The following is a 21,340-nucleotide window of genomic DNA, read 5'->3' on the forward strand; positions in this document are numbered from 1 at the left end:
ATTAAAAATATTAAAAGCGAAGAAAGAAAAACAATATTTTGAGCCGCTTACCTGCCCGCGCCACGATTACTAGTTCAACATTCAAAATATGTGATAGTTCATCGTAAGTCTAAAGAATATACAGGGTGTTAGTGACATCGTAACGAAAACTTTGAGGGGTGATTGAGGCCATGATTCTGAGATGATATCAAGTGGAATTTTCCGTCGCAAAAGTATGGAACGAAAAATAATTAAAAAAGACACAAAAATTTTCATGAATATTCATTATTCAGACTGAAAATTCTACTTGATATCAACTCAGAATCATGGTCTGAACCATCCCCCTCAGTATTCGTTACGTTGTCACTAATACCCACACCTACTTGTATGGCTACTGTATGTACTTGTGTGGGGTGTAAGTGACATCGTAACAAATACTGAGGGGGAAGATTCAGCTGATTATTCTGAGTTAATATCAAGTGGAATTTTCCATCGCAAAAGTATAGAATTGAAAATAATTTTAAAAAACTAAAAAAAAATCATGAATTTTGCGACGAAAAATTCGACCTGATATTAACTCAGAATCATGGTCTGAATCATCCCCCTGAGTATTCGTTACGATGTCACTAACACCCTGTATATTTCGTTTGCTTACTTTTAAAGGTACATAAATTAGAAACAAAGTCAATATGATGATGGTGAGAATATATTAAGCAATTATTTATTTAAATATATACTAAACAAAATCACAGCTGGTTTGCAGATTGCGCATGGCGTCGTTCCCGTACAACGATAACCGACCTGCGGACAACAACCGCAACTTAAATTGCTGGACGTGGAGACCTAAGGGTTAATGTAAGTGGCGCTAGTGGACACGTGTAAATAATCAGTATAGGTCCCAAGATACATTTCTGTACTGTAGTCAACTGTACATGTAGTCCAATGTACATGCAGTCAACTTTACATATAGCCCAGTGTACATGTAGTCAGCTGTAAGTGTAGTGAGCTGTACTTGTAGTCAGGTGTACATATACTAACTGTACATACAGTCAATTGTACATGCAGTCAGGTGTACATGTAGTCAACTGTACATGTAGTCAACTGTACATGTAGTCAGCTGTACATGTAGTCAACTGTACATGTAGTCGGGCGATGTACACGCAGCACGACTGTGGCTGTCTATGACGTCAGTTGAAGCTGCAAGTGTCACGTACCTGTAGCGTCGGGGCGTGTTCAGACGGAGGCGAGGTCGAGCGGCGTGTACTCCTGCTGCTGTGGGTGTCGCACGGCAATGTGCACGCGGCCGGCGCGCTCCGTCAGCAGCACGGCGCTGCCGCGGCTGAGGGCGCCGCGCTCAGCAGCCAGCGCCAACTGGTTCACCACTCGGCGTTCGACTTCGTGCTGGATTGATCGCGCGCCGTAGTGGACGTCGTATCTGTAAGAACATGTCGGTTTAGAAAGAAAAGTTTATCAACATAAAATGCGCAGACCCCCTTGTGCACGGGATACGCTACCGCGCCCGGAGCGATCATACCACGGGTTTTAACCAATAGACGCAGGTAATGCTATCTTCGTAAATAACTAAAGTTCGGCTATTGGTTAAAACTCACCAATTTTACTCGCCGTGCGAACCTATTGCTGCTTATTTGGCGGCTCAATAAAGACTAGGATAGGCTAGTTTCCAACTCGTCAAATCAGTTAGTTTTTACTAAACCACACACAGGACACTTTATACAAAACACCACGTTTTACACAGACTCTACACATTGACGTTATCATACACGCGTATCTATGTGTGTGACGTCTGACGCCATACGATTGAAGATTAAAGTAAGATCGAAGGGGGGTGAGATAAACCTAGCTCAGCCACTGGTGGGGAGCGGACAGTTGCCGTTCTATACGTAATATTAATCCTGTATTACACAGAAGTATGGTGTTACATAGAAGAGAATAACAAGATGAATGCCTCACCCGTCAGCGAGCGCGCCTAGCACACCTCCCTCCCAGCGCAGCTCCACGGCGTGCCGCGCCTTTGCTTTGTCCGCCCACCGCTTCAGCTCCAGGTTCACTAGTGTCAGCAGCTCCTGCGGAAAGTGTGTGACGATGATCCAGTCGGTTTCGGCTACGGCGACTGCTTCAACCGATGATGTGCTCATGTGATCATGTGTGCGGATGTGGGGTGTGTGTGTGTGTGTTTGCGTGCATGTTCGCGTGTGTGGGTGTGTCTAGCTTATATAACCGTACCGTAATTTATAGTATCACCAACCTGTCTGGAGAAGGGAAGGAAGTAGACGATCTCGTTGATACGTCCAAGGAACTCGTCTCGCCCGAAGTGCCGTTTCAGTATAGGGCGCACTACGCTGTCCTTGAAGTGGCGCGACACTTCCAGGCACTGCTCGGGCTCCACCGCCTCCTCCAGATGTGTCACGTCCTTCGGTACTTCAGGTTCTAATAGGACGAAATAAATTGTTATTATTACACATCACATCAAATCGGAAACACTGAAAACAAAACTGAAATTAATTGGAAAATTAAACAGTTACAGAAGGTTATAGCCATTGTTAAGAAGGTTATAGATTAGGGACCTAGAAAGTATTGGCAATAGGAACGCGTGACTACCATTACCGTTTTGCTAGGACGGGACGAAGCATTCCCGTGACTGACTTAACTATTGTTATTTCCATCGTTAGATGAGATATCGAAAACCGGATTTCAGAGATATCTTCAGCACGTTCGCGTGAGTAGATCGATGGAAAGAAAAAACACTCAAGTATCAAAATTATGTCAAATTATTGGTGGCGGTTGCACAACAATTTTAATTTAGTTTGGCAATTCTAGTATCTTCGTCTCATTCTTGCACTTATAGTTAGAGAAGGACAGCACCACTAGTTTTATCATTGTCAAATGAATACAGGATTAAGTTTGTGTCTGCCATAATCGGCAGCACCGTGTGTCTCAAGGTATCTATAGGCGTGGAGAGTTACCATTCTATACGTAGTATTATTCTTTATTCTATGCCTCCAGGTCACGGCAGCTGCAGCCCGTTCTGAGCTATCTCGTGTGTATACTATTATCAATTCGTATGTGTTGTGATTTGATTTGCACGGCTATGGAAACAAGTGCGTCCCTGCGCGACAATGATGTCTTAAAACGTTTGAAGACGTATGAGGCTTATGTTGATGATCACCTGTGTGTTCAGTGAGCGCGGCGGGTCTCGGTCTGGCCGCGGCCCGCTGCGCCTCGCGGGCCTCCAGCTCGCGCCGCAGCTGCAGCCCGTACTGAGCGATCTCGTCCGCCGCCAAGTTTGACGTCATCACGAAGATCGCGTTTTTGCACTCGATCAACTTGCCCTTGCCGTCCGTCAGGCGACCCTATTAAGAGATCATTTAGAGCATTAAATTACGAAAATATTTCTCCCCGCCATTGCTAAATTGGCCTCGAAATTGGTGTCCGTAATTTATCCGAGAGAACGGGACAAGGGAAGAAAAGCGCTTCCGGGTGCTGAAGTGTGGGTACTTAGTTTATCTTGCGTTGGATTATCCCAATTGGGAATATAGTATTAATATCCTAACCCCAATGGTTTAGGTATTGTGTGTAGAAATCTCGGCCGTATGTGGATACAGTCGTGTATGTGTAGAAGGGGCCGGGTGTTTGCGGTATGATACGCCTGACGTCAGCAGCGTCAGCACCTCGCGGCCCACGTGGGCGGCCCTACGGTGGCCGGACCTCGTCAAACAGCTGCAGCAGCACGGTGAGCACGTCGGGGTGCGCCTTGTCGACCTCGTCGAACAGCACCACGGCGTCGGCGCGCCGCGCCAGCGCGCGCGTCAGCAGCCCGCCCTCCTCGTGGCCCACGTACCCGGGAGGCGCTCCTATCAGTTTCGCTACCTGGTGCAAACAACATACGAGTATTAAAATGTGTAACCGTATCAAGCTATGCTAATGCAGGCAACGTCAATAAGTATATCTTAGCCAAACTGTGCAAACGTCGCGGGCGGAAAGCATAGATACTTTGTTCACCATCAATAGCCTGTTTCACCGCTTGCTGATAAGTGTCTGATAGCCTATCCAAAATGTATCTGATTCAGTTAAGACTGTCATCTCATCACATACTAATCGGAATATACGAAATAACTTATTCGACAGTTTATTAGCAAGTGGAAGGCACGTTAAGCCTTTGGTTCCGGTTACTACTTACCGATATAAGTACGTAGTCGTTACATGACCCATATCACCCCTGACTGACATCCCTTTGGGAGCTGCATAAAAACCCTGACACCAGGGTTACTGAAGTTGGTAATCCACCTCATAACCCATACGATAAAAGAAGAAGCAAGTGGTAAAGCAAGCCTTACCTCTTAAGGTCTAAGAGAATTAGGTCTGCTAAACTATTAGGAGTAAGTATTAAAGTAGTGACCTCATGTTTCTCCTGGTACTCGGACATGTCGAGGCGGATGAAGGCGGCGGGGTCGTCGCGGTGCATGTACCGCGCCAGCTGTTTGGCCAGCTCGGTCTTGCCGATGCCGGAGCTGCCGAGGAAGAGGAACACTAGCGGGTGCTCCTCGTCCGCCCACCCGTTCTCTTTCCGCCGCACCGCCGCCGCTACTGTTTCTATGGCCGCCTGGTAACAAAACGCACGTATATAGGCTTATTTGTAAAAGATTTTGCATGGAGTATTTGGGCCTGGCTGTAATGCAGAGCTCGCCGGCCCGCGTGGGTCCTCCTAAGCATAAAACTAACTTAACCCAACAGAAAGATGTGAAAGGAGGAAAGAGACAGACAAATTTTAACACTTGGGACGAGACACCAGGGAACTGCTAACGAGAGAAAGAGAGATCCCTTACCTGTTGTCCAACAATGTATTGTTTGAGGCGTTGCTCGAGCGGGAACCGGCGTCGTTCTTCGGCGGCGGCCGCGGCCTCAGCCTCCTCCCAGCGGCGCGTGTGTTGCAAGATCAACTCGCGCGTCGGCGACGGGTCCCGGCTGTAGTGCAGGGCTCGCCGGCCTGCGTGGTCCCGAGCTGTGGGATCAGCTCCTGAGGGAACAAAATTGCATCTGATATGTTGAGGTATGTAAATCGATTATGTATAGCACATGGCTATAAGAGCTAACCACAAAGTGATACTCGTAATTGGGTAGTTTCCTAGGTCAAAGATAAATTATGAAATTCTGATTACTCAATAAAGACTGATCTAAAGGTGACAAAAAACATTTTCTTTTTTCTATTTAACTAATTTATGAATTTTAATAAAGAAAATAAACTAGTGTGATAAAACAAAAAACGTGTCAAAGACGTTTTTTCTGTGACATCCCAGGTATGCTTTTTCATACAACTTCCATAGTACTTTCGTGTTTCGACGTTAGTAAAAAGTAACTGATTTGACTAGTTGGGAACTACCCTATTATAATGACTCCGAGAACATTCCGTCGTTATCCACAGGGTTAATTCCAGACTCATTATAAACAATAAGCGACATATATACCTGCGTCTAGTAAGACAGACGCCACGTTAGCGGAGTCAGCTAGCGCGGCGTAGTGTAGCGCCGTCCAACCCAAGAAGGACGCGCGTGCGTTCATGTTCCCACAGAACTCTTCTTCGCGTCGTTGCAGCGCTTCTAGAGGGTGTAAACCTGCTGCGCTTGCAGCTGCCGACGCGCCTGCGTACCGCTCCTGTAATGTAATAAATAATTGCCATATTCTGTGATAAGTGAACAATCCCTATTACCATATTATTATAACTGTGTAATTTTTTTTCATGCATCTTTTCAAATCAAGTATGCTTTACCGCAATTTCCTAAAGAGAAAGATTTGGTAAATAAAGCTCATTTAATACTTACATAACATTCTTATGGCTTTAGGTTTTAACTCCATTGTACATTGTCATAACCCATAACCAATCATGCACCGGTCCCACTTTGGGAACATTCCCGGCAGTAAAAAGACGCCAAAGTTATGTAAAATAAAATAGCTTTATTACCTAGCCTTTAGGCAGATTAGATCAGAGTACAAGAAAGAACAATTTGAAAAAAAGACGCTCTGACCTTCTTCCATAACTGAAAATATGAAAGCACTAACCTGCAGGTTAGGCCGTGCGCCCAGCCGCAGCAGCTCGCGCACAGCGGCGGGCTGGTCGTTGGCGGCCGCCACCATGAGCGCTGTCCAGCCCAGAGCGTGTCTCCTGTCCGCAGCACCCTCGCCCCCGCCCGCGCCCGCTGCGCCCGCGCCGCCGTTACCGCGCCGCGAGTTGTTAATTGCTTCCAATTGTCTGTTAAATATATACTCATGGTAGAAAAGTATAGAGTAGAAACTACAGGCGTATAGCCTATGCCTCAAGTCTACGTACCTGGACATTCAAGGGAATCTTCAGAAGGTGCAGTTTGGAAATTCAAGTCATTTATTTAGAAGAATGCTGTATGATTCAATTTGGATAAAATAATTGATCAGGTATAAAACAATGAATTATCATGCTCCAAACTCAAAGATGGGATGTTTAGCAAGCATTTGACATGATTCTGTTGCTTCATTTGTAAATATGTCAGTATTAGAATAGCAAGCTTTATAAAGATACTATAATCTTATTTATTCTAGATAATCTAGACATACTACTAGCGAGTCAATAATAGTTCTAATTATTGCAAATTAAACAATTGCTTATTTCAGTAGATAAACCAAGGCCAACCTACATTATGATGTAACTAATGTGCACATAATAGTTTGACGAACATTCTCCTAATACAATACTAACCGACGAAGTTCTTGCACATTGCCAGTTTGTGCAGCTTTGAAGAACCGTTTTTCTGAAACAAATAATTATAAGTTTTCTATTTCTCTACTGAGTTAGCCGCATACATAGTACTAAGCAAACATTAAAATCTCATTTGACTATGCTCCTAGTTTTGATTGGCAATGCGTTTGCTTTTGGAATAGAGAAGTTTAGATAACAGTAGGCAGCATGTACTTTTGGTACTTTCAATAAAAACGGAGTTTTACCATTGTATAAATGGTCAGCTGCGAGTAGTGCCAGGCCGAGAGAGGCCGCGCCGAGCGCGGTGTGCGAGCGGCTCCAGTGGCGGCTGCGGTGGCCGGGGTCAGGTCCGCTGGCCGCGTACCGCCGTGTTGCCATCATCGTCGCCGCCGCCACCTGCCGCGCCGCGGGGTTTAGCATTCGCACGTAACTTACTCCTCTTCCTCTAATTGAGCACATTATGGAAACCAAATTGATTTTAAATGGGCAAAGCTTTTACATATTCCACTGCATTGTTACAATTTTTGAGCTAATTCTTAGGTGTTTACTTTATTTATTATTGTATTTCACACGGTTATCGTCATGTTTTTTTGTTTTGTTATTTCATCAATCAATGTTACGTCAGATTTTTTGGTAGTGTCAATTTGACAATCACAGTGTCATTGTCAGTTAGCGTCAGCTGTTACTTGAAATTTGTTCGTTTCATAGTAAAATATGTCTTTTAAACTTATTCACTCAACCACATAGCCCTAAAAAATAAGTTAGATCCTTCGTTTACATCAACATAAATGTAAAAATTAATACTGACAGGTAAAAGAAACAAACCAAGGTTGAAACAAACGGAATATTCAGTCCACTTTTTATTTTAAAATAAAGAGAAGCTCTTGTGAACAAGCCCTGTGAATGAATGAAACGAGTGTATTCTTCTGTTCGGATACAAGATTCCTATAAAAAGCTATAAAAGATCAAGTATAATTTTCTGGCAGATTTTCATTCCCGTTCTTTCGGTCAAATATATGCAATCAAAATATCGATCCATTCATTCATTCAATTATGTTTCGTTTACGCGATTTTTACTTTTCTATCTGTTCTGTTTATCGTTTGTAATATGTTGTTTTGTGAATTTTAACGCTGAATTGTGAATGTGGGAACAGCTTTTCTTACTTCCTTACCAATAAGTACCGAAATTCTTACAAATATACGGTTTTCTCTGCTCTTTATAGACGCGTATTTTAGCAGTACAACTGTAAAATGGTGGGCTTTTTAAAAGTAGAAGTTAGTGGTGGATTTTGATGTTGAAAATATTTGTGTTGAGTATCGAGTAATTGTGTGAACTGTGGGCTTGGCGTGGTATGCGTCGGTGAGACGCGGAGTGGAGTCGTGGGCGGGCGGTGGATTGAGTCACGATGGCTCTGGGCGGGTCGGCTCGGCTGCAGACTACAACGCTGTTGGAGCAGCTGCTCGAAGAGATCAACTTCCAGCGCACTAAGGAGATGCGACAACTCCTGAAGGATGGTAACTATACTTAATATTGTACTGCTTCTATTTAAAATTCTTATTGGAATCATGTTGATTTTAACAATGCTTATAATCATTAAACAAATTCTCATTATATAAAATAGTACTCATTATCCACATATCTTCAGTGGTCAAAGAACTTATTTACATAAAACATGTTTTCCTTTAGATTGTGTTCTCTCTATCTACACTATTTGAATGGTGGGTATATCAAACCATTCACCACCAACCCAACCTGTGACTGTAATGGTTCATTAATCTTTCTTAGGACTTCAAGAACCAGTGTAGCTGCAAGTTGTGATTTTATCCATCCCATTCAGGATGTAGGTATCAATTATAAAGTACTGTGTATACCAATTGTAATGTTATGTGTTATTACTACTAATACATATGTAATAATATTTAATAAGTTAGAATATGAACATAAACTCTACCTACTTCATGCATTTTCTGCCTTATCAACAGTTATGGGGCATAAACTATACATTATGTTATATTTTTTACTTAATGAAAGTGAAGGGATAAAGAATGAGAAAGACAATAATATTTAACTTTGTATAACTAGGCAGAATAAAGTGGTGTTTGGTTGTAAACACATTTCTCCCTTTTGTAATAAAGTAATACATACCTTTTCAGTCTGGATTTACAATATTATTTGAAAAGCTGCAAATTGCAAACACAAATAGCTTTTTTATTGATGTATTAGGTACCTAGTTTTATAGTTAGTTTACTCTAGACCTGTATATACCTTCTGATTAGGTAAGCAAACCCTGTTAAATCAGGATAAACACCAAGAAGATGAAATAAGATTTCTGTCATCAATTTAGAGTTAATTGTATTAATTTATTAGTGAATTTAAATTCATGTCAACTAATATATAATATTTAGTGAACTATGTTTGTTATAATATTAAGTTACTCTTTAAAATATTCTTTTAAAACAAAGAATTAATTGCATTAATAATAATTGAAACAAAAAAGTGCCAAGTCCAGTCTAGGATCAAAATTCTCAACACCTAATAATATGATCAGAGCAATGTTTTATGGTATGACTCATTAACTGTGTTTTTGTCAATAACAACAAAAAAGCCTTCCCAATTTATAGTACAAAAAAACAAAATACCTGTCACCTGTGTGCCTGTGTTGTGTGTGTGTTAATGTGCCTGTTTAAGTTTGTACTTTTGAGCTAAATTTTTGAGGTGATCTTAAAAAAGATTCACATCTGTTTTAAACGAATCAATCTTAATTAAGGAGACAAACATCACAAATTAAAAATTAATTATTAAGTGAATGTACCTATAAGTGGATTGAATTTTCCTAATATATACATAACATAACATAAATAGCCTATATACGTCCCACTGCTGGGCACAGGCCTCCTCTCAATTAACCGGAGAGGGTATGGAGCATACTCCTCCACGCTGCTCCACTGCGGGTTGGTGGAGATGTTTTTACGGCTAATAGCCGGGACCAACGGCTTAACGTGCCCTCCGAAGCACGGAATCAACTTACTTTTTCGGACAATCAGGTGATTCAAGCCTGAAAAGTCCTTACCAAACAAAGGACAGTCTCACAAAGTGATTTCGACAATGTCCCCATCGGGAATCGAACCCTCCAGATCGTGAGCCTAATGCTCTTACCACGAGGCTGTTGTTGTTTCCTAATATATAAATATAATTAATTATTATAAATAAATTTTCTAATATTTTATCCGAATATGCACCATGCAAAACAATAGTCTATCAAACTATTTTTATATTTAAAACATGCCAATATGCCCCTATTATTCCATTTATGGTGTGGTATTTCTACTTGATGTGGTAAGGATGAGGTCATAAAAATAAATAGCACTTCTAGGTACTAACTTATTTATGACCACTCACATTTTATGGCAGGTTGAAAAGGTAAAGATAATATCATGAGGGTAAAGTAGTCTCATGGCAGTCATCAATAAAACATAAGCCTTCTGTGTGATATGTCATGCAGGTATATTGAGTTTCTTGCCGTGGATTTTATATGTATATTAGTGAAATTTTGACTATGGAATTTTAGAGCCACAACAAGTTGCATGGAAACAACTTGCAGCATTCATAGCCAGAATGGCAGAAATGCCTGGCATAACCAATCTCATCTAGTCTGTCCCATTGTCAGCAAAGGCCTCCTCTTCTGCTATTTAAATAATATTTAATTGTTGCAAATTTTATTCTTTTGTTTCAATACAAATTCACAAGTTTTGAATTAGTGCTAGCATTATAAAGGTCAGGGTAAAGTAAAACAGAAAATCTAAGAAAACATTTAATGAATTTTAATGTACAACAGTGTTGGTGTAAACATTTTGCATTGTTTCAAGTATTAACTGTTATATTTCCATACATCTTTTTCTTTTATATAAAAGGAACGCGTCACAAATTCGGAATGTGGCATCATCATTAAACATTTGAACTCTCAACAAGCCTCAGTAGTCAACTAGGTACATGTACCATTCAATATGGCAGATTGGATACATATAGAAAAATGATTTTATATTTAGTGGCATTATTTCTGATTACAATAATTTTGAGCAATATTTAAAGCAGGCAGGTAACTAAAGAAATTTCATTTCGTATTGGGGCTTCTTTTGGTTATATAAATTATAATAACTATATATATCCAGTATATGTACAAGAGAGAACACAGCTAACATACAATACACAAGGGCAGAAATTCCCAAAAAAATAATCTTATAATAACATGTGGACATACAAAAATCTATTAGGCAACTTCTTACATTATATATATAAGGCAATGGGTACACAAAAGCTATGAATATGTACAGCTGATAATACTTTTGAGATTCTGTTTCTGCTGTAATCATAATATACTTATGCGAGATTATAGTTACAAAAAGGCGACATTGTGTTACTACTAAGCTGATAAATAGAACAACAACATAGTAGCAAGAACCAAACATAATCACGAATACAATCTACTGCTCATGTAGTAAAAGTAATAATTTATGCGATCAAAATGCAGTTAAACTAGTTACTTAATAAGTTATTGTACATTCAAGTTTGGCATCCAAAGTCTTTGTAGAAAAAATCTTAAACTTTGATACCATTAATATCAATTTAGATTTCATTAATTCACTAACTTTGCCCCAAAACACAACAAAATAAACCTATATCCAAAATAAAAGATCAAAATAATTTACAACAATAGATTCTGCATAAAATGTTACAACAATGGCCCCGATTCCTGCAGACACCGCCTAATTTTATTTTAGGTTATATCCGTCATTTTCGTATCCGTCGAAAAGGAAAGGGACGGATGATTCACAGCTCTTAATTTTAGGAAGAATGAGTAAATTAATGTGTCGGGTTATTGACTGACGTAAAATTTTTAGACGGTTGGTTTAGATTTGTGCTTAAAATTGACGTGTGTTCCATAAATTTTATGCTTGTCGATTACCCGTCCCTTTCCTTTTCGGCGGATAAGAAAAGGACAGATATAACTTAAAATAAAATTAGATGGTATTTACAGGAATTAGCACCACTATCATTAATTTGATCTAAAAACTAAGCAGGCCTTACAAACTGTCAGCATACAATTCTTTGTCTCGGGACTATGAAGGCACTTGACAATTCTACGCTATTTACTTAAACAAATATAAATCTTTGTAATCTATTTTGAAAGAAATAAACAATGATTTAGATTGAATTCATATTTATAAATTCACAGAATCAGGTTTCGTAGTGCTCCAAGGGACGACATATTGGACAGACTTGTTCGTGCGTCACTTCCTATTCCAAGAGGAGCAGGCCATCGACTGCGACGACCTGCTGTTCTTCGTCAGAAAGCGACATGTCAAGGGCTCTTCGCGATACCTGCCCAAGTACGAGGTAAGTCTGACGTTATCAAGACAATGAAACCTCGTATAACCAGAGGCCAAACGACAACACGTCGTCAGAAACGTCACCTGAAGATATTAGCGACACGATGTTGAGTAAAACAGCAGAAAATCGATATTATTTTGTTCATTTGATTATAAAATGATTATTATTAGTCCGCTTTCGGCTGCTACAGTCAAGTTATTGGTTAATCAATATGAAAATCCTCAATGCACAAAGGCATATACAAAATATCTGTTCAAGTTCATAATCAATATAAATGTAATAGTTTGCGGACAATGTGTGTAATGATAGAAATTGTTTCAAATTGTACAAAAATGATTTTGTTTCGCTTTGGTTCCATTCCTAACAGAATTACAAAAGATATGTAATTTTATACTGTTGTTACAAAATCGTTACCTGCTTATTAAATCCTCCATTAAATAAGTATAAAAATACTAGCTACCTACATATTCCTACTTTTTCAATCGTTTTGTGCATTTTATGTTCCCAAAATGCAAAACTAATGAACCTTTACTACGAAATCACACTAGATTAGTACGATTTGTGACTATGCTGACATAATTATGTCGACTCTCAGAATTACTCTTGGTGCATAATTAATTGGAATTGAAATCAAAGTGTCCATTTAAATGTCTAGTTTAGCACCATTTGGATGAAAGATACAAACATTCTATACATATCTTTGGAAATACAAAAATTATGCATTAACAACAGTTATGTACTTTTTATTTTTAAACAATATAAAAATATTATTTCTTACAATAGGCTGCTATTACAACAACTATGTACTATGATGAACTTGTTCGAGACGTGCCGGGGCGCGCCGGCTCTCTTGCACTCGCTCACACGCAACACGCACCACTCACTCACATACTGCACACACGGATCTGATCACAGTACATTTGTAAATAAATAACTAGGATGTATGTTCTTAGTTAGACTCGACATTGTTCAATAACCACTTATAAAATATACAATTTACAAAAACAAAATTTCTATCAACAGTCGACTAATTGATCGATTATTGTATCATGACCAATGAAATCAAATCTTATAACTCTATACAACAGTAAAGGCATTCGAGGTCGTCCATATAAGTAGAACAGTTTAGTTCAATCGACGAGATGGCGCTCGCCCATTATATTATCACATTTCACATGCACGTTCACTGTCTGTCGCGTAAGTTCGATAGTGCTAGCACAGCCAAATATCATGTCTTCCCGCATTGTGACTCTTGGGCCGTTTGTTCGCAGACCGATGTGGAAGTATTCCGTAAGGATTCGAAAAAGCTGCCCATCGGCGACCCGGAGATCGACTGGGAGGAGACTGTGTACCTGAACCTCATCGTGCACCAGTTCGACTACACGCTCACACTGGCCATCTGCACGCGCACCAGCCCCAAGGAGCTGCAGGTGCTGAAGCGGCACTCGCAGAAGGTGAGCGTCATACACGCTGGGGCGGCGGCGGCGGCGCGCGTCACTAGCTGAGTCGGCTGAAGAGCTTCGTGCGCGGCCACGGCAGTGGCCAGTCGTAGCGCCGCGGCACCGGCCCGCGCACGTTGCGCTCCAGGTACGTGAACAGCCAGTACCACCACTCCCGCTGGATCATGTAGTGGTTGTACCCGTTGCCACTGCGGTGCGGCGTCACCAGCAGCGAGTGGAACGTCCAGAACAGCCGAGTCGTCACGTAGTACGCGATCACTACGTCCACCGTGTAGTGTCCGTGCGCCAGCAACACGAACGACACTCCCAGCAGCGCTGTGCCCCACATAGCCCAGTGCACGGGCCACAACTTCCGCGGCGAATACTCTGCCACAATCAAGTAGCTTAGCACAAGCACCATCGTATGCCCGGAGTAGATGTAGTCACCGCAGTACGTGTGCTTTCCGTTGATTGATAGACCGAAGCCCGATATGAGGTAGAACGTTCGCTGGATGATGAGTAAGGCCGTCGCGTTGGGGCTCTTGGGACTGCAGTAGTATGTCTTGCTCGATACCGGCAGTACCGTGACGAACATGGTGACGGAACGGTACAGGTACAGAAGACCGATGATGAAGAACAAGCGACGCGACACGATGAAGCGGTGCTTGTGAAACACAACGACGAGCATCGCTACTGTTGTCGAGACCATAATCATGTATTCGGAGACTTCCAACCCCCAGTCACGCGCTTCCACGTTGTCAAGCACTATGTCATTGAGGGGCGCAGTTGTATCACGATCGGGTAAACGTTCGTGCACTAGTGATAACGACATCATGTTGATGCATACACAGATGAATAGGAAAAAGAATGACATAATAGTCTTCCATATCTCTTTAGGGTAGCGTTCTTCTCGCACAGTGCCTGCCGGGATCTCTACTATGAACTCGCCAGCGTGCGAGCGTTGCGGCGAGTGCTCCTGGTCAGGGTCTGACTCGTCCGTAGTGGGCTGCGGGGCGTCCGCCTTGGCGGTGCGCGACAGCAGCGGCTGCCGCTGCATGAGCTCGGCCTGGCTGGGCATGTCGGTTGTGCGGGACTCTCCTAGTTGCTGCCGCGACGCGTTGTTGTTGAGGTCATTCCGTTTGAGGCGCGCCTCGAAATTGATGCCCTTGATATCTTCGCGCGCCGTGTGAGTGGCTATGTCGACATCGCAGTGCGGGGGCTCGGCGGGTTCGGGCTCGGGCAGCGCTGGCGGCGGGGCCGGCAGTGCTAGCTGCTTGGCGGGCAGCTCATGTGCCAGGTACACTCGCACGGACGCTACCAATGGCTCGGCGAAGTTGATCTGCTTGGGCGGCGACGGCTCCTTGTCGGGGGAGCGGGCCGAGATCGTCATCCAATCACCATTCGGTTGAATTGAGCCTGAAATAGAGAAAATAGGCAGGTTGAAACATTTTTATCGTTAAAAACGGGTGATTTAAATGTTAAATCAGGCAATTTTTTATATTGGGTACTCTTAGATTTTACGAATTCTCTAACTTGAAAGGTGTTACTGACGCATTATAACAACAATACTGACGTATTATAACACCTTTCATATTACTTAGTAGGGAACAAAGTTAAATCTGCCTCGATAATTGACGTGTTGTGGTTTTAACAGATAATTAATTTACTAGTTTGACTTTACTGAATATGACACTAAGAATCATAACAACTACCGGTTCTAAGTATTCAAAGTCCGTTGAACGTTGCGTAAATCCTACATTACTTCACTTTTAATTTACTTATTTATCGTCTGTAGTTTTTACTTTATATTATCAATTTGTAGGAATGTCGAAAATTTTATACTTCGTGTGGGTACGCATATGTCATATAACACGGAACGCAGAAAAATAAAGGTATCACATGCGTTCTAGAAGATTCAACATTGTAAACAAATACAATAGCACAGCGGGGACTCGGTTCAAAGACCGAGGCTACGACTGCGAGTGTAAGCGATAATTAGTGTGGCGCGGAGTGCAGCGCGACCCGAGTCAGTCGCGGCCTCCCTGACTGCATCGTCTGGTCGCCGGGACAAATATAGACCATTCAAACAACACATTTCTACGCGGACATTCGCCGTAGGAGCGTATTTTGTTCGCGCCGCGGTTTAGAAAGTCGGGAACGTCGTGAGCTCGCGTTTCCCACTCACCCGATCAATGTGCGAGCTGTCATCGGGCTCGAGCGCGGGGGCTCATCGATTCGGCGTCTCGGTGCCGTGCGCCCGAAGCCAAACCGGAGCGTCGGCCCCACGTCCAGTTTGAGTGCGATGTCGCGGAAACGGGGTCGGAATGGAAAACTATCTATCTGCGCGTCCACCACAGCCACTGCACTGTAACGGCACACAGCAATATCTCGCGCGAGGGGCACTCGGGGATTTCACAAACACTCATTCACCTTCACACACGATACCGGACGGTGATCGTTGATCACGATTCCTTAAATTTTATTTATTGCGAGTCTCGTCACGACAGACGACCGTGTAAAGTGGCGGCTGCGGACTAGAAATGATAGCTGTAGCACTGGTTGGCTTCGGTCCGGCGCGCGGCATTCGGCTGTCGTCGGCCGAGATCGACTGCGCTCGGCTCCATGGAGGAATTACGCTGGATGACGTCACGCCAGACGGCTGTGCCCCACGGCCCGCGCGGCCCCCGCGCCCGGTGCGGCTGCACTCGGCGCGCCGCCGCGGAGCCCTTCGTTTACGAGTACCGGTCTCAAACACCGGAACAGCATTAACTTTCCCGATTCATTGTAACCTACGGGACTCAATTTTAACAGGGTGCTAGTTCCCTCCTTATTTGTACCTACCTAGTCGCATTTTCACGTTACTAAGGGCATGAAAATGATAAACGGCCACAGCTACGGCAGGTTGGTATTAGTTGTAATTCGGGTATGTGCGTAGGTAGGTAGGTACCTAACCATGACCGTCTAAACACTCAGCATAAATCCGGTTTCTCTGGTTATTGATAGGTACTAATGAACTTTGGGCACATACGTAGGTAGCTAATATTCTTGTTATAAATAAAATAGGAAAACAGACGTTTATTATACCTATCATAGATGGTAATATTAATAAAAGCTTTATTCAATACCTACTCAGTTAATAGCTACAAATTGGTTCAGTAATCAGTAAGTGGGCATTATGACATGGACTCTTTATTAAAGACGTTGTTTCTCACAAACTATTAGAGTTAACGTCAAAAGGGGCATTTGTCGTCGGTCAGAAATAATCGTCGATTTACGCTACAAACGGAATATTATTCGGTTCATACAATATTGCTTCGGTAGCGCATTTTAGTGGATGCATGCTAATTATGGTGTAATGTGTATTGCCAAGATATTGAATCATTAAGTATCTTGTTTTTTACGGGAAATATTGGTCATCCATCCACGTTAGTCACCGTATCCGATTCGATGAGATTTATGATGCGGGTGTAAATTGTAGAGTTGAAAGAGGAAGACCTGGGCGTACCTACCGCGATCAGATCTAGGATGTTTTAAAAGAGGGCCAGCTCTAGGGTACTCTAAACCGGCGATTCAACATGAAGCCCAAGTATTGTGTCAAGTTCGTAGAAAGTGAAATTCCGTGGTCTCTGCTTACCCCAACAGGCAATAGGCGTGATCTTATGTATCCGATCACACTATGGACGGCATTTCCCTTAACTAGAGGATTCCATTGAAGGTGTACATAGTAATCTCGATCAGCACATTCTATAAGGTGTAAATAAGGAATGGAGCTGCAAAGGGGTGCTGATTCTCACGTAACTAGGTCAAAGCAAATCCGAGATACCTGTTTTATATAGGTATATACCGAGCCATATAGGGACCTAGTGCAATCAGACCAAGGACCAAGTAATCTTCATAAACTTAATTCGCCTTGAAATGGTATAACCGAACCATCATTTCTATAATCACTGTTCAAACATTTGCGGTTGTTTTTATAAAAAAATGCAATTAAAGTAGAAGTAATCTTATCAATCTAATTTATCGGACTTTGTTCATGTTGTTATATTGTTCAATGACTTTCTAAAAGTAGGAATAATTAATTTGATAGCTCATGTTGATACCTAAGGAAAATAGACGCTGTTTAAGGTTAAATTTTCATTCAGAAAACTTGGGTACCTATAAAAAATGAATGACGAATAGGTCTCTTCACAGACTCCCAAAGCAAGGTAGACAAAGCGTTGAACGTGGGAGTCAAATAAAAAAAAAGGAACGAGTAGGCAGGTAACCAATATAACCAATATACGTACGGACATTTACGCATTACCCGTTTTTGATCGTAAATGCTATTATACATGAAGGTTTATGAAAGCAAGCTTATCGTAACATAGTCGTCATGTAAGTGATGGTAAACGATTGTTACATATCGTATAGCTAACGCCAGCTGGCACGACTTAGCGGAATTGGTAGCCTGGATAATGCGCGCCCCACATTCATACCGCATTACCGTTAAGTACTTCATGTTTGATTGTGGTTCTACTCGACTCAAAATGCTTAACATTATTAGCCCAATCTAACAATTTATATAGAGGATACCTTTCGCCCGTAGATCATTAATAGAAAAGCTATTAAACTTGGGAAGCAGTATTGACGAAGGTAATTTAATGTTTTTAACTTCGCGCTACATTATCAAATCGTAATTTGAAAAGAAAATCTACTGCCTTATACCAAACCGCTACCTCTATTGCGCATTGGTGTTAAGCGTGTTACAATACCACACAGATTACGTAGAGAAAAAAGTGCCAAATAGGTGAAGTGGAAGACGGTGTCCTTTAGAAACTAGGTTGCGGGATTGAGGTCAGGTCGTGTACCTGAGGCCTGTAGGTCTCCCCATAAGAGGGGCGCAGTAAATTGGATTAGGGTTCGTATTGGCACCGGTCCCTACACGTGACAAAGTACAATGATGTCGTGCAAAAACTCCCCCAGCTATATCCGAGCCCGTGTTCCTAAAACTGTACTTCAATTTGTAAGTTAGCAACATAAGTTTTCAACCGTATATTTGAAATAAAAAGACGATGCCTTCATATTTGATACTAATGATGTAGTTTGACTGCCGGTGCTCCGAGATTTACCATCATTAGTAGGTATTTCATTTAGAGCTAGTTTCCTTGTTTCCATTGACCGTAATGATTAGTGTGACGCACAGTATTTTTATAGCTGAAACGAATTTATATGACTGATTTGGTACCCGCTATTGTGTATGTAACTAGCTATAAATGTAGGTAGGTATGTGAGTAACTAACAACAAATATAAAATAGTAGTTTTTTTTGATAAAGTGAACGTTGGAGGTAAATATTTAATCAGCGATTGTGGATTTGATTCTATAGTTGTTGCTTAGTAGCTATACAATGCGATTCATGTTGCGCTGCTGCGATTGCATGCCTCTGTGAGATTAGGCTGCGTGACGTCACGCGTCACGTTTTTTTTTTTGCATTGTAAGCATTCTTTGCAAAAGGCTCAAATTTACGTGGGAACATTTGTCCTAAGGTAGTCGCACGCAAAAAATGGGAAGCTATTAGGTGTTATTGAGCCTGCCTATTGTGATTGTGTATGAGTATTAATAGCGACCTCGTGTTGGCAGTAAGCGGGTTCTGTGGACGTGGTTTGAAGGACGATGGGTTTAGTTTCTGCACATTGGCCGATGCACTCTGCGTTGTTTTGATAATTAAACAGGTATTTTGACGTCAAACTCAACGGCGGGGTGATCACAAGTTGATAACGCGTAAGTGCAATAATAGCTCGACATTGACCTAAGGTGCAACATTGTACTGGATGAGAGCGTAAGTTATGTAATTGTGGAGCAGGTTTGAATGGCAGCGAAGGTTGCCGCTCGCATGTACTAGGGAGGAGCGAGGGCCGACTTCTGGCATAATACATGCGCCTCCCGAACGCTTTGATTCATTATTAATGACCACACCCCGGCGCCCGCGAACTGCCGTAATCTCTTCATACAACATTTATTACCTTCACCACCGTTTCTGTTTTCGTTTGATTTGAATAAGAAAGCGTATAAATCTATTTTTAATAGAATACGAACTCTAACTGCTTTCATGTGTATGTGTAAATCTTTTAAAGACATTCATATTTTTCCTTTATATGTACAACAAACGTAATACCTACTGTGATTGCAATGTTATCCGTTTCTAGAAGGTTGGAATAAATCACTGTATTGGAGATATATATCAAGCTCACATAACGGTTTTGTGTGCGATAGGAAATTAATGTCACGTGTAGAATGTTAGTATAATGGGCATTTTGTTACAGGTGTATGCGTCCCCTAGTCGACGTAAGATGGACACGAAGGGCGAAGGAGAGGAGATGACCTACCCCCACATCTGCTTCATGGTCGACAACTTTGATGAGGTGAGGCTCTTATACATAAACGCTAAAGTATGTTCGTCAGTTTGTTTTCAGTCAGTGAGTTAGCGGAAGATATATTGAAACTATTCTACCTGTGAATTGGGTGTTATTTCCCTAACTTAGTCACTACCAAGGTTGTTAATGTTGCAGTGTATTGATGTCATGTTATTTTAGGTTGCGTTACGGATAATCAAATTTTGTTAATAGGTACTAAAACGAAAATAAAATATAGATATTTACATTTAAGTATATTTTTTTGGGGGTAAACAATGGGAACGCGGAATTTTTCAATTTAATTGTCATTAATGTTAATTTCATTGTATAAAGTATGGGAAGTTATAATATGTGTATATTAATAAAATTCCCGTATTGGTCTTCTCGTGGATGTATACTTTCATGTTATTCCTTATCTCCACATAAAATATATAGAATACACTGAATGCATCGTCTCATGTCGTGTTACGTCAGAATTGACAGTCGATTGAGTCCGAAACATCTGACAGGTCGATAAAACTGGAAAATTGGTGTTTTCCCCCAATCTTGATCGTCTAAATCGTTATTTGTTGTTATCTACTTATTCTATAACAACAATCTTCGATGAACGTCAAAACTTTTTGATAATGCTTGCGTGTTATATGACGTGTTACAGTCTAGAAGCAATAAAATGTTATATTCATTTGTTAGTTAAAATAGATTTACTACTGCTACACATCCGGTTATAGGATCAGGGATATTTTGAATATAAACATACAATGCTTTGAAAACATGGGATTTACGTCGTAAATAACTTTAAAACAATGTTTCTTCTTCCGAGGCGTGGGTTCGAATCGCACCGCTGCCAAGATCTTTTACAACCTTCAATGAGTCCACCAGCTGCTGTCGCTGTAGTCGAAATCGACTATGAAGTATCAATCAATCAATCAATCAATCTTGGAGTTCGCTAAGAATATTGTTAGTGTAGGGTATTATGGTGGAGTAAAAATTTTAGTTTCTACTGCCGAATGCATTGTTTTTATTTCTGAAAAGTAGATAGAAAGTTACTAAAGTTTGTTTTCTGCCCAAATAAAAATAATATTGGAAGTATTAAAGTAGGTATGGCTATCTCATTTATTCAGAGTCATCATTATGAACGTGTGCGTTACTGCGAAGGCATCGCGTCGCCGTAATTGATAATAATTGCTTGCCAATTTTTATAGTGGCGCTAATTGGTGACTGGCGGCCGGCGGCATGCATGGTACTCCGTTCATCTTTGTGCGTCTGAATGGAAGGGGCTTACCTACCTACTGCTTTATCATTTTGAGGACTAAATTCATTAAAAATATGTATGTATTTGATTAAAATAAAAATAAGATAAAAATACATTTTGATGCAGATTCACAATCGTTAGGGGC

General features: G+C 41.4%; 3 protein-coding genes across 4 annotated transcripts in view; 1 reads left to right on the top strand and 2 right to left on the bottom strand.

Moving 5' to 3' along the window:
• Positions 1 to 663: 663 nt before the first annotated feature.
• On the bottom strand, positions 664 to 7,375 carry LOC126366513 (caseinolytic peptidase B protein homolog). Its single transcript, XM_050009645.1, has 12 exons — positions 6,970 to 7,375; positions 6,725 to 6,776; positions 6,055 to 6,244; positions 5,463 to 5,649; positions 4,824 to 5,014; positions 4,397 to 4,600; positions 3,706 to 3,867; positions 3,167 to 3,350; positions 2,246 to 2,427; positions 1,951 to 2,063; positions 1,194 to 1,414; positions 664 to 780 (listed from the first exon to the last, which is right to left on the bottom strand). The coding sequence occupies exons 1-11, from the start codon at positions 7,181 to 7,183 to the stop codon at positions 1,213 to 1,215; spliced, it is 1,881 nt and encodes a 626-aa protein (XP_049865602.1). The 5' UTR covers positions 7,184 to 7,375; the 3' UTR covers positions 664 to 780; positions 1,194 to 1,212.
• A 397-nt stretch (positions 7,376 to 7,772) lies between these two features.
• LOC126366549 (uncharacterized protein KIAA0930 homolog) overlaps positions 7,773 to 21,340 on the top strand; it is a 40,629-nt gene continuing 27,061 nt past the window's right edge. Inside the window, exons 1-4 of the mRNA XM_050009701.1 lie at positions 7,773 to 8,239; positions 11,959 to 12,119; positions 13,385 to 13,567; positions 19,854 to 19,952. Coding sequence (XP_049865658.1) covers positions 8,131 to 8,239; positions 11,959 to 12,119; positions 13,385 to 13,567; positions 19,854 to 19,952 — 552 coding nt within the window. The 5' untranslated portion in view covers positions 7,773 to 8,130. The remainder of the gene's footprint in view (positions 8,240 to 11,958; positions 12,120 to 13,384; positions 13,568 to 19,853; positions 19,953 to 21,340) is intronic.
• Positions 10,524 to 21,340, bottom strand: part of LOC126366522 (phosphatidylcholine:ceramide cholinephosphotransferase 2-like) — a 112,077-nt gene continuing 101,260 nt past the window's right edge. Inside the window, exons 1-2 of one of the 2 annotated variants that reach the window (XM_050009664.1) lie at positions 15,738 to 16,174; positions 10,524 to 14,968 (exon numbers count right to left, since the gene is read on the bottom strand). In XM_050009664.1, coding sequence (XP_049865621.1) covers positions 13,611 to 14,942 — 1,332 coding nt within the window. In that variant the 5' untranslated portion in view covers positions 14,943 to 14,968; positions 15,738 to 16,174 and the 3' untranslated portion in view covers positions 10,524 to 13,610. Of the gene's footprint in view, positions 14,969 to 15,737; positions 16,175 to 21,340 lie in introns of those variants that run through there. The other variant, XM_050009663.1, reaches the window with a different exon arrangement.

This window comes from Pectinophora gossypiella, chromosome 4 (assembly GCF_024362695.1).
Source record: "Pectinophora gossypiella chromosome 4, ilPecGoss1.1, whole genome shotgun sequence".
NCBI lineage: Eukaryota > Metazoa > Arthropoda > Insecta > Lepidoptera > Gelechiidae > Pectinophora > Pectinophora gossypiella.

Bases quoted from the DNA above. Each gene is read 5' to 3' on its own strand.
- LOC126366513 (XM_050009645.1), bottom strand. From the start codon at position 7,183: ATGTGCTCAATTAGAGGAAGAGGAGTAAGTTACGTGCGAATGCTAAAC. The intron at 5,650-6,054 runs GTTAGTGCTTTC...ATTACATTACAG, and splicing joins GCGCACGGCCTAACCTGCAG to GAGCGGTACGCAGGCGCGTC. The intron at 3,868-4,396 runs GTCACTACTTTA...TGTTTGCACCAG, and splicing joins AGTACCAGGAGAAACATGAG to GTAGCGAAACTGATAGGAGC.